Source organism: Carcharhinus amblyrhynchos, chromosome 21 (genome assembly GCF_965287045.1).
Source record: "Carcharhinus amblyrhynchos chromosome 21, sCarAmb.v2.hapA, whole genome shotgun sequence".
Taxonomy (NCBI): Eukaryota; Metazoa; Chordata; class Chondrichthyes; order Carcharhiniformes; family Carcharhinidae; genus Carcharhinus; species Carcharhinus amblyrhynchos.
In genome coordinates this window covers 4,575,940-4,588,718 of record NC_137344.1, presented here as the reverse complement: position 1 = coordinate 4,588,718, position 12,779 = coordinate 4,575,940, and the positions used below count along the sequence as shown (strand labels likewise).

The 12,779-nt window shown below is 44.6% G+C and overlaps 1 protein-coding gene across 7 annotated transcripts in view; it reads left to right on the top strand.

Annotated features, from left to right (window-relative positions):
• The window catches only part of LOC145356554 (BUB3-interacting and GLEBS motif-containing protein ZNF207-like), a 35,233-nt gene that overhangs the window by 17,245 nt on the left and 5,209 nt on the right, over positions 1-12,779 (top strand). For 4 of the 7 annotated variants that reach the window (XM_080209323.1, XM_080209321.1, XM_080209320.1 and 1 more), the window contains exons 7-13: positions 1,419-1,567; positions 1,860-1,964; positions 2,443-2,685; positions 2,862-3,024; positions 6,225-6,417; positions 7,977-8,071; positions 8,721-8,771. In XM_080209323.1, the coding sequence (XP_080065449.1) occupies positions 1,419-1,567; positions 1,860-1,964; positions 2,443-2,685; positions 2,862-3,024; positions 6,225-6,394 (830 nt within the window). In that variant the 3' untranslated portion in view covers positions 6,395-6,417; positions 7,977-8,071; positions 8,721-8,771. The remainder of the gene's footprint in view (positions 1-1,418; positions 1,568-1,859; positions 1,965-2,442; positions 2,686-2,861; positions 3,025-6,224; positions 6,418-7,976; positions 8,072-8,720; positions 8,772-12,779) is intronic. The other 3 variants (XM_080209325.1, XM_080209324.1, XM_080209319.1) reach the window with 2 other exon arrangements.

The window sequence follows — 12,779 nt, the reverse complement described above, 5'->3', positions numbered from 1 at the left end:
CTCAACATCTGGAACAAAGTAACCAAATGGATTGCTACCGCATTACTACCTTAATCATTCATTCCATGCTGCACAAATGCACAGTGGCAACAGTATTTGCTCTAAAATTTGCATTGCAGCAGCTCATCATGGAATCTCCAAACCTGTGATCTCTGCCAGCTAGAAGGATAAGGCAGCAGATGCATGGAAAACCTGCAACTTCCCTCCAAGCCCCACACTATCCTACTTGGAACTATATTGCCACTTTTTCACTGTCATCTTAAAATCCTGGAATCCCTCTAGCAGAGCTGTGGATGTACCTACATCTCATAGTCTGCATTGATTCAAAGAGGCAGTTGCCAATTTCTTGAGGATATTTGGCAATGGGCAATAAATGCTGGCCTTGGGAACAACATGTTAAAGTAAAATTTATTTATTACCTGTTAGTTGCAAGTAACGCTTACAGTAACACTGCAGTGAAATTATTGTGAAATTTCCCTAGTCGCCACAGTCCGGCGCCCATTCGGGTCAATGCACTTAACCAGCACACCTTTCAAACTGGGAGGAAACTGGAGCACCCAGAGGAAACCCACACAGACATGAGAATGTGCAAACTCCACACAGAAGGTGACCCAAGCTGGGAATTGAACCCAGGTCCCTGGCGCTGTGAGGCAGTAGTGCTAACCACTGTCGCCCATGAACCAGTATTTTTTTTAAAAAGGCCTCTTAGTTTAATTCTAATGTATCTTTATTCTATCCTGGCAATGGATATAGTATTTATCCCATAATTGACTGTCCAAAGCCACATTTGATATCAGAACACAAAAGCAGAGTACTGCAGGTGCACATGTTACAATTGTGAATAAAAGCAAAAGGTGCTGGAAAATTCCAGCAAATCTGGCTGGCAGCATTTGTGGATAGCGAGAATTGACATTTTGAGGCCAGTATGACTTTGGTACTTTGGGCACAGCTACAATATTAAGAAAATCAATGCCTTGTACAAATTTAACGTTTATTTTTGTTTGTCCCTGTAAATTAAACCCTAAATCATATTTGCCTCTTTTATTACCTCCATACCTATTTATCTGCGTGTATAAAAAGATCCCTGTTCCCTCACTGAACAATTTCACTTCTTCCACTATAAGCCATTCATTTTGTAAATACAGTGCATATTAATTCGGGTAAATACTTGACACAACTGATGTGGAACATTCAATACTATTTTCTGAAAAAATGGGTAGAACTGGGTTCCCAAATACTTCAATAGCTGTTAATGGTAAGTAAGTAAATTAAGTTCCAAAGGAAATAGATAATCCAAACAACATACTTTGCATTTAAGGATTGTGACACAACTGAGTGGAGTTGTACATTAGTGACTTAACTGTTCTAAGTCTCTGTTGCATCTGATTTCTTCTAATGGTTACCTCGTGCTCTTTCAGGTATGCCACCACCTGTTCCCCGTCCAGGAGGGCCAACAATGACCCAGTCACAGCCAGTGGTTGCACCTGGTATCCCCAGTAGAGCACCACTACCTGGACCTAGTCCACAGCCTCCCATTGCAAAGCCACTCTTCCCCAGTGCTGGCCAAGTAAGTATATACTGACCTGCATTATCAGTGTTGAAAAGTTATGTTGACCTTGTGTAATATCGGAGTGATACAATTGTTTCCTGGTGTGTGAGTAACTTTATTATCTGGTCGTAATTCATTGCAGTCAACACTTAGGCTAGGGGTGCATTTATTCAGCATAAGCTGTAAAACGTTTGTAGGAAATTGAAGTTCCTCTAGGTTTTAATGCATTGAATGTCTGACAGTCACCCTTTTAGTGTAGAGTACTGGCAGCTGTTGAGGATTTTCACTGTCTGCTCTTTTTATGCTTCAGATGGGGACTCGTGTTTCAAGCACAACTACAGCCTCCACTACAGCTTCATCAAATTCGGCAAATCTCTCAACTTCCTCTAAACCTCTGTTTCCTAGTGCAGCACAAGTACGCAGACAGTCACCATCTGTTCTGGTGTTAGACTAATTCACAGTGCTTCACCTGCCAGAATAATTCTTGAGCATGCTATAAACTAGCTTTAGAGGCTTTTGGAGTGTGTATGGGCTGTGTAATGCTAAATCTGGTGTAGTGTGCTGTACTACTTTGTAGTGTTAGCATTTTTATATTTTTTAAAAAAGCAATCACCAAGAAATATCCAGCAGCTTTACATCTGATGCAGAGTCTGCTGAAGGTTTGCCAGTTTAAATTGAGCCAGAGTTTTTTTTAATTTCACACCTTTTTTGTTCCTCCTGACACTTTTGAGGACACTTAATTTGAATTGTCAATACAATTGAAACTTGTAAACCTGCATTTTTTAGAATAGCATGTTATTTGGAAAATTAAACTGCTTTGCTTGAGGCTTGATTTTTGATTCAGATTTTTTGGATTTGCAATTAATCTAACTTTTGTGGTGTTGATTCAACAGAGCCAGCAGTCTGTCTCTGGACCTGTGGGTACAGACTTTAAACCTCTCAACAGTACGCCTGCCACAACAGCAGAACCTCCGAAGCCCACATTCCCAGCATATACGCAGTCAACAACTACTGCCACCAGCACATCGAACAGTTCTGCGGCTAAGCCAACCATCCCTGTAACTAGTAAGCCCGCTACTCTAACCACAACTAGTGCAACTAGTAAGTTGATCCATCCAGATGAGGATATATCACTGGTAAGTATATGGGTCATTCTCTAATCATTTAATTAAAGCTCTTCTGTCTTAATTGGATTTAACTTGCGTGCCACACTAATAGAAGATTCAATAGTAGATTTTTGTTTAAAGTTATTTTTAGTTTAAAGAAGAATAATGTACCTGTGCAATTTTCTTTCCTCTTTTTTCCCCCTTAGGAGGAGAGGAGAGCTCAGTTTCCGAAGTACCAGCGCAACATCCCCCGGCAAGGCCAGGCACCAATGGGGCCTCCACCAGTTGGGCCAATGGGTGGCATGATGCCACCACAACAAGGAATACCGCCTCAGCAACCTGCGATGAGGCCTCCCATGCCACCTCCAGGTTTGGAAGTATTTCTCTCTTGTAGGTTTTAATGCTTGTGGGTTATTTATATTTGCTACTAATAAAAAGCATCAAAGTACTCCGTATGGCTTGAGGCCCTTAATAATTTTGCCCTCAAGTGCATATATTACTTTCAGCTAACCACTGTCTTTGTTAACCTGTATATGATTCGTTATGTGGCTTCAGTAAATATGGTTAGTATCAGTACTGTGGGAATATACAGGTTTCTAAACAAAGTTGAATTATGGTGTTTAGTTGGAAATCCTATTTAATAGTGCATAGATTAAAGGATGAGACAGCACAAAAGGCCATTCAGTCTGGCTCTTTGGAGCTTACGCAGTAAGAAGTCTCACAACACCAGGTTAAAGTCCAACCAATTTATTTGATAGTAAGCCCACAAGCTTTCGGGGTTTGCCCCTTCATCAGGTGAGTGGAGAGTTCTGGTCTCAAACAGCATATTAAAGGCATACACTGTTTATAGAATACTGATTAGAATGTGAATCTTTACAGCTAACCTGCTATTCAAGTATTAAAGATGCAGACAAAGTGAGTGCCTGATGCTAAAGAGATGTGTATTGTCTCCAGACAGGACAATGAGATTTTACAAGTTCGGGCAAGTCATGGGGGTCACAGTGCGGCATGAACCCAGCATCCCTGTTGAGGCCGTCCTCGTGTGCGGAACTTGGCTATCAGTCTCTGATCAGCGACTCTGTGCTGTTGTGTGTCGTGAAGGCTGCCTTGGAGAATGCTTAACCGAAGATCAGAGACCGAATGCCCATGATCGCTGAAGTGTTCGCCAACAGGAAGGGAACAGTCTTGCTTGGTGATCGTCGAGCGATGTTCATTCATCCGTTGTTGTAACATCTGCATGGTCTCCCCAATGTGCCATGCTTCAGGACATCCTTTCCTGCAGCGTATTAGCTAGACAACATTGGCTGAGTTGCAAGAGTATGTGCTGTGTACCTGGTGGATGGTGTTCTCACATGAGATGATGTCATCCGTGTCGATGATCCGGCATGTCTTGCAGAGTTGCTGTGGCAGGGTTGTGTGGTGTTGTGGTCACTGTTCTCCTGAAGGCTGGGTAGTTTGCTGCGGACAGTGGTCTGTTTGAGGTTGTGCGGTTGTTTTGAAGCCAAGAAGTGGGGGTGTGGGGATGGCCCTGGCGAGACGTTCGTCTTTGTCAATGACATAGAACACTACAGCACAAACAGGCCCTTTGGCCCACAAGTTGTGCCGATCATATCCACACCTACCAGGCCTGTCTGTAACTCTCAATTCCATTAATGTGTTGAAGACTCTGGAGAAGATGTCATAGCTTCTCTGCTCTGGAGAAGTACTTCATTGTCCAGTACTTCCCCAGAGCGGAGAAGCTACGACATCTTCTCTGGAGTCTTCAACATATCATTGATGAAGACGAACATCTTGCCAGGGCCACCCCCACACCCTCAATTCTTGCCTTCAAACAACTGCACAACCTCAACCAGACCATTGTCCGCAGCAAACTACCCAGCCTTCAGGAGAACAGTGACCACAACACCACACAACCCTGTCACAGCAACCTCTGCAAGACGTGCCGGATCATCGACACGGATGACACCATCCACCAGGTACACGGCACATACTCTTACAACTCGGCCAACGTTATTTAACTAATACGCTGCAGGAAAGGATGTCCCGAAGCATGGTACGCTGGGGAGACCATGCAGATGCTACGACAACGGATGAATGAACATCGCCAGGCAAGACTGTTCCCTTCCTGTTGGCGAACACTTCAGCGGTCATGGGCATTTGGCCTCTGATCTTCGGATAAGCGTTTTCCAAGGCGGCCTTCATGACACACAGCGCAGTCGCTGCGCAGAGACTGATAGCCAAGTTCCGCACACATGAGGACGGCCTCAACCGGGATCTTGGGTTCATGTCACACTATCTGTAACCCCCATGACTTGCCTAAACTTGTAGAATCTCACTTACTGTACTGTCTTGAGACATTACACACCTCTTTAGCCTGTGCCTGATGTTATCTCCATTCACATTATCTGCATTATTAAGACTTGAATAGCAGGTTAGCTGCAAAGACTCACATTCTAATCAGTAGTCTGTAAACTGTGTGTGCCTTTTATATATGCTCTGAGACCAGAACACTCTACTCACCTGACAAAGGTGCAAACCCCAAAAGCTTGTGGGTTTACTATCAAGTAAACTTGTTGGACTTTAAGCTGGTGTTGTGAGACTTCTTACTGTGTTCACCCCAGTCCAACACCGGCATCTCCACATCTTTGGAGCTTTCCATTTAATCCCCTCATTTGCTCTTTCCACATAGCTTTGCAAACATTTCCCCGTCAAGCAGGTATTTATCCAAATCTTTTTGAATGTCAATATTTAGTCAATACTGACTACCATTTTAAGGTAGTGTATTTCAGATCACAACTATCAGAAACAAGTTTAATGACTTTTCTGGCTCTTGCCAGTAATCTTTTGCCCACCCATCTGTCTCTGCAAACAGCATTTACTCTATCAAAACCCTTCATCACTGGGCCTTTGCTCATTGGCATTTAGAGGAGTAGGAGATGATCTTGTTGGAACATGCAAGATCCTGAGGTGACTTAATAGAGTAGATGCAAAGAAGACGTACCCAGAGCAAGGGGCGCAGTTTCAAAATAAGGGGCCTCCCATGTGAGGGAGATTTGGAGTTTCTTCTGAGGGTTTTAATCTTTGCTATCTGGGAGTGGAAGGGTTTTGGGGGTGGGCAGCAAAGTGGAGTAAAGGGCACAATCTGATCAGCCATAATATTGAAAATAGGAGCAGGCTCAGGAGACCAATTGACTTTCTCTTATTACACATGTCCATATGTTTAAATCTCCACCTAACTTTCTCAGTTCTAAGAAAATAATTCCAAGCTTCTCCATTGCCTTAAATAATAGTTGATCTGTTGTTATTAGGATTTAGTAAAATGAAACATTGAGTTTGTAATTCCTGTAATCTGTTTGTTTCGACAATGAAGGACACCTCTTAGTTTTTTTGCCCTTCCAATCTTGCGTATACGTACTGAGGGGATGTGAAGTTGAAATACACCAGGATACAATACCAATCAGCCAAAAAGGACGTTAAGCACATATACATTTACTTTTACCCTGTGTTTTGAAGTGTATTGTATCTTGATAATTGTTTCTGCTGACAGTCCCTGTTTTCTTCCCTTTCAGGTCAATTTGGTGGCCCGCCACAGGGCATGCCAGGTTACCTCCCTGGCGGCATGCCTCCATATGGACAGGGACCTCCAATGGTGCCCCCTTACCAGGGTGGACCGCCTCGACCACCAATGGGAATGTCAGGAATGAGGCCTCCAGTAATGTCACAAGGAGGCCGCTACTGAAGCTGGTGTACCTACGTTAATAGGTTTGGAGATTCAACCTTTTCTCAACTTGCTGTTAACTAGACAAGCTTCAGTGAATATAAGTGACTTTAACATTTTTTAAGAAAAACCTGGTAAACCTCTTCCTGCCTGCTAATGATGACCACAAAAACTTGCAAAATCCCAGGACCTGCTGTTTGTTTTACCTCAATAGTGGGGAAAAGAAAAGCATACTCTTGAAAAGCAAAATCTTGATGCAGTCTCCTGCTCTTCCCCTTCCTCTCCCCTCTGTGCTCCTTCCTCCTCCCCAATACTTCACCTCCTAACCTCCCCTGTGCTCTTTATTTCACTCCCCTCTCAGGCACTCTTCTCCCCTCTCCCCACCCCCTTTCTGCCTCCCCTCTCCCCACCCCCTTTCTGCCTCCCCTCTCCCCACCCCCTTTCTGCCTCCCCTCTCCCCACCCCCTTTCTGCCTCCCCTCTCCCCACCCCCTTTCTGCCTCCCCTCTCCCCACCCCCTTTCCGCCTCCCCCCTTCCCTCTCCTGCGTCCTCTTTCCCCCCTTCCCTCTCCCGTGCCCTCTTTCCCCCCTTCCCTCTCCCGCGCCCTCTTTCCCCCCTTCCCTCTCCCGCGCCCTCTTTCCCCCCTTCCCTCTCCCGCGCCCTCTTTCCCCCCTTCCCTCTCCCGCGCCCTCTTTCCCCCCCTTCCCTCTCCTGCGCCCTCTTTCCCCCCCCTTCCCTCTCCCGCGCCCTCTTTCCCCCCTTCCCTCTCCCGCGCCCTCTTTCCCCCCTTCCCTCTCCCGCGCCCTCTTTCCCCCCTTCCCTCTCCCGCGCCCTCTTTCCCCCCCTTCCCTCTCCCGCGCCCTCTTTCCCCCCTTCCCTCTCCCGCGCCCTCTTTCCCCCCTTCCCTCTCCCGTGCCCTCTTTCCCCCCCTTCCCTCTCCCGCGCCCTCTTTACCCCCCATCCCTCTCCCGCGCCCTCTTTCCCCCCCTTCCCTCTCCCGCGCCCTCTTTCCCCCCCTTCCCTCTCCCGCGCCCTCTTTCCCCCCCTTCCCTCTCCCGCGCCCTCTTTACCCCCCTTCCCTCTCCCGCGCCCTCTTTACCCCCCTTCCCTCTCCCGCGCCCTCTTTACCCCCCTTCCCTCTCCCGCGCCCTCTTTACCCCCCTTCCCTCTCCCGCGCCCTCTTTACCCCCCTTCCCTCTCCCGCGCCCTCTTTACCCCCCTTCCCTCTCCCGCGCCCTCTTTACCCCCCATCCCTCTCCCGCGCCCTCTTTCCCCCCTTCCCTCTCCCGCGCCCTCTTTACCCCCCTTCCCTCTCCCGCGCCCTCTTTACCCCCCATCCCTCTCCCGCGCCCTCTTTCCCCCCCTTCCCTCTCCCGCGCCCTCTTTCCCCCCTTCCCTCTCCCGCGCCCTCTTTCCCCCCTTCCCTCTCCCGCGCCCTCTTTACCCCCCTTCCCTCTCCCGCGCCCTCCCTCCCTCCCCCCCTTCCCTCTCCTGCACCCCCCCACCCCGCGTTTTGTCTTCTGCTCTCCTCTTCTGTTCCTCCCCTCCCCCCAGTGTAATTGCAATTCATGTTGTATAGCTTCTTTTCTCATGTTTCATCTAGGTTTTTAGAAGTGAAGTATAATAAATATGGTCCATTTATATATAAAAAATTTGAAGGCGCTGGAGTTACATGAACATACAGTACCACCTTTAAAGGCAAGTTCTGTAAATTAAAATTTGCTTTTGTATTAAAAACAAAAGTGAGGCCTTCGCAGCACTTTAGGTGCTGTTGGACTTTATTGTCCCCAACATTGTTTGGTGAGGGCTTCTGGTGTAATTGCTTGTTGCAGCACCAAATACCTGTTCAGTTGAGTTTTGATTATGTAACTGTTTAACGTACCCCGTATCCAGGGTTCAAAAAAACCATTTTGAGCCTAAATAGGTCGTACCTGATTTCTTAATTTCTGTACTGTTGTAAAGCTCATTGTAATAAAATTTGATGGAAACATTAATGTTGCTTTATTCATGACCAGCTATGGATCACTGCCTCAAGGTTTGTACCACTGCATGTTGCTGTGATTTAATGCAAAAATAAAAGTAAAAGCATCGGAGGGAGATTTTATTGGTTATGCTTTTGGAATGAACCAACATTGTATATATCTGTGTATCTCTCTGCATGCTTTATATTAGCCCAGTATACATTAAATTGTTCATATTTGTGGCAAACTAGGTCAGTAAAGCAACAAAACAGAGTATATTTAAAGCCTTTCTGGAAAGATTGTGGCGTGAATGCATGGTTTATGGATGTAGAATTGACCACCCTAACATTTTGCTAAAATTGGAATTTATTTCTTCCTTCCTGTAGCCCTGCCATGGGACAGGCTGAGGCTGAATCTTATTGTCCTCTCAGTCTGAGGCAAGTCAGATTTCATTTTATTCCTTTCCAGGGGCTTTCACAGCTTATTATGGCTGTTGGATTTCTCTGTCCCCAAACTTGTAGCAAGTTTGGTGAAGGCCCTTTTTTTTAAAAATCTATTTTTAGTAACGTATTATATTGTATTGTGATTGTATTTGACTTTAGAGCAAAGTGCTATTTGCTGGATATGGGAGCCTAATGCTTACAAAGATTAGATTACTATTTACTTGTTTCCATGTATCTAAACTTCAAATAATACTGGTTATTTTTCCCTTTTTAAGCAATTTTCTAGAGTGCACAGGACTGAGAAACAGATGGGGGCCACATGCTTATCCAGAGATTATATACACGTTCAAATTTGCCTAGCTTTTAAAATTTCTATTTCCTTGTATCTGGCAAGTGGGACGTTGCTTGGGTTGCACTGATCTTTGAACTCCGAGGTCAGGCTGTTGTTAAATGTCATAACTTACACTATGTATACAGTACTTGGAGGCAGAGGTTAACGAGAGTGAGCTTGTTACTTGAAATAGTTTTAAATATCAAACTCAGCCGATGAAATAGAACTGAAATTGAAAACTGTCCCTGACCTTCCCTAAAGTGTTTTAATAATCATTATTAGCCGACCGTTGGGAGTCCTTCCTGATCACCAGAAACATGCACCTGCTGACAGTCATGGGTTTATTTTTTGAAACTGTTTTTGTGCTCAATAAAAGAAGGCAATGACCATTATTGCTGCTCTATTGTTAGTTGAATTGCTCGCTGCATTTCATGGCAGATTTTTTTCTAAAAATAAACCACTTATCTATATGGCGTTCCATTCAGATTCAGATTATCATTTCAGTGTGATCCTGAGCATGTGGGGCATCTAATATTCAACATCTCTTCTAGGTGGGGATTTCAGAACAAGGAGACATTCAAATTACTACCAAGGTGGTTGAAAGTGAATCCTGAAAGACATCACATGTAGGGCTATAAGGACATCGAGGGGCACCCCTTTTCCCCACCATCCCATCTCTGAGTGTTGTTAATGCAGAGTCAGTTGAGCTGTTTAAAAGGAGGTACTTTGGCACTACAGGTGTTATTAAAATAGTTAGTATTTCCCAAGTCTCAAAAATGCTAGCACAGGCTTAATGTACATTTCCTAGTTTATTAAATCAAACTGACATTTCCTCCAATACCTTTGTTGTGGAATTTGGCATACTTTGCTTGTCCTGACTGATCAGCATTCAGAAGACTCTTCATTCCATTTTGCTTCATGCACCTGCAAACAGAAGATGCACCAGTCAACTTTAGGCAAGCAAATCTTGATTGAGCAGTATCCTGGGATGTGTAGGTTGGATGGATTAGTGGGGTAAAAATGTGAGGTTACAGGGATAGGGCCTGGGTGGGATTGTTGTTGAATGTGTAGAGTCGATGGGCCGAATGGCTTCCTTTTGCACCGTTGGTTTTCATGACTATTTTACTGATGAATGGAATGGAGACACAGGGGAGGCCCTTCCAACTGTCTGTGTTCGGACAGTTTTTTTTTACTGTATGTAAATAGTTGTAGGGAACACAATTTTTGGAATATGCAAATAATACAAGACATATAGTAAATAGCTGGCAGGGTAACTGCAGACTTCAGAAGAATATCCCAAATGATTGAGCAGCTGAGGCCCTGCTGACCACTCAAATTTGAGCTGATGTGTCCTGGAAAACCCTGAGATCTACTTGATCAATGGCAATATCAGTATTGAACCTTATAGCACAGGATCATTAGTCATTCACAGTGTGTCTTTTTTTCTCCTCCTTCCCCCAGTCACCCCAATAGCCCTGCAATTTGGTTCTCAAAGTATATATCCATGTTCTTTCAGGTAATGCGTTCTGGATTACCAGAACCCTCTGAAAATAATTTCTGATTTCCCCTCCAGTTCTTTTGCCAATTATTTTAAATCTGTGATCCAATCCACTTGTCTGATGAATTTCTTGCTAATTTATCAAAACACTTCCAATTTGGGTCTCTCCCTAACCCTCTTTGCTCTAAGGAGAATAATCCCAGCTCCTCGAATCTCTCCACATAACTGAAGTCCCTTGTCCTGGTAAACCCCCCTCCAAATGGTGCCCAGAATTGTCTGCAGTATCAGATTGCGCTGCCATCTTCAAGAATTTATACATTATAGATCATACTACCTCTGTGTCCTTTCTCCCAAAATATATCAATACACACTTCTGTGTTAAGTTACATTTGCCATGTGTGCCAGTTCCCTTTGGAATATTTCCTGAAGTCTGCTGTTACCCTGCCAGCTACTTACTATATGTCTTGTATTATTTGCACATTCCAAAAATTGTGTTCCCTACAACCATTTATATGCAAAAAAAATTGTCTGAACACAGACTGTTGGAAGGCCCACCCCCCACTGTCTCTCTATTCCATTCATCAGAAAATAGAAACCCAACAGTGCAAAAGAAGGCCATTTGGAGCATCGACTCTGCACCGACAACAATCCCACCCAGGCCCTATCCCCGTAACCCCTCATTTTTACCCCACTAATCCATCCAACCTACTCATCCCAGGATGCCAAGGGGCAATCTAGCATGGCCAGTCAACCTAACTTGCACATCTTTGGACTGAGAGGAAACCCACACGGACACAGGAGAACATGCAAACTCCATGCAGTCACCCAAGCCGTGAATCGAACCCAGATCACTGAACTGAGGCAGCAGTGCTAACCACTGCCACCATGTGGTCCCACTCTACCTTCAATCTCTCATCCAATACTGCACCCTTGTCTTTAATGTCATATGCTTCTTTTCCAAATAAGCCTGCTATGGGTTAATTTTTGAGTGACCATGTGTACGTCATGAGCCCTATTTTCATCAGCCTCCTGATACTTCACTAAAGAACTCAAGTTATTCAGACAAGATTTACCATAACAAATCTGTACTGGCTTTGTAAACCATATTTCTGCAAGTGAGAATTAATTTTTGTCCTTGATGGTGGTCTCGTGGTATTCTCACTACGAACAAAGGTTTATCTCTGTTTTTTGAACAGGGGTGTAACTTTTAGAATTCTTCAGTATCTCTGGCACCACTTCCAAATTGAAAGAAGATTGAAAAATGTGTAGAGCTTCTAACTCCACCCTACCTTCCCAGGATACATCCTATCTGGACCAGGTGACTTGGAGTAATACCAACCTGTTGACCACTGCCTTTTTTTTGTCCTTCTGAATGTCTACCTTCTCCAAACCATATTTCTGCAACATTAATTTCATCCTCTTTGACAAACTGTCAGGTGTTCATTTGGATCCTTGGTCATTCCCTCTGCATCCCAAGACTAGCTTTGTTCATAATCTACTGTTCCTTTTAGGTTATAAAAAGATTTTGGGTTTCCCTTTTGTTAATCTTTTTTGTAGTCTCTTTGCTCTTTATCGTTTTCCCAGCTTTCCCTGTGTTCTGCCCACAGCAGAGTTATAGTGAGCTTCTGCCTTGATTAATACAAAGCAGCTGAAAAGTCAGTAGGCTTGTGGGTCCATCATACAGCCCACTGCTGGGAGGGGTAGGTAATTGGAAACCTGTTAGTAAATGAACCGTCTTGCTTTTCCTGGAGCCCTCCATTGTGTTCTAAGTACTCTATCAAAGAGGAAGCAGTGATACAGTGAACAATTAATTGGAATGATATGACCTGGTGGAGTCGGTCATCTGGTTGGACTGAAGTATATTGCTTTTTAAAAGGTAACTTCCACTAAGTGCAGAACTGAGGCTGCTGGTTTGAAGCTGCCTTCCATATTGAGCAAATCTCATCTGGGGCTTTCAGAGAGGCATTGTTATACTTGGCCTCAGTACTACTTAGGTGGGGACAATGGAAAACAAGGTGATGTCATGCACAGTGAAATAGACTGCCAATACTTGCTGTCCATTTTTGTGTGAAAAATAACCTCTTGGACTAGATACTGAAAATCTACTGGAACCCATGAAGTTACCCTAGCATGACAAGGCACCGTCTGGAGAGAAGGTTCACGTCACCTTTAG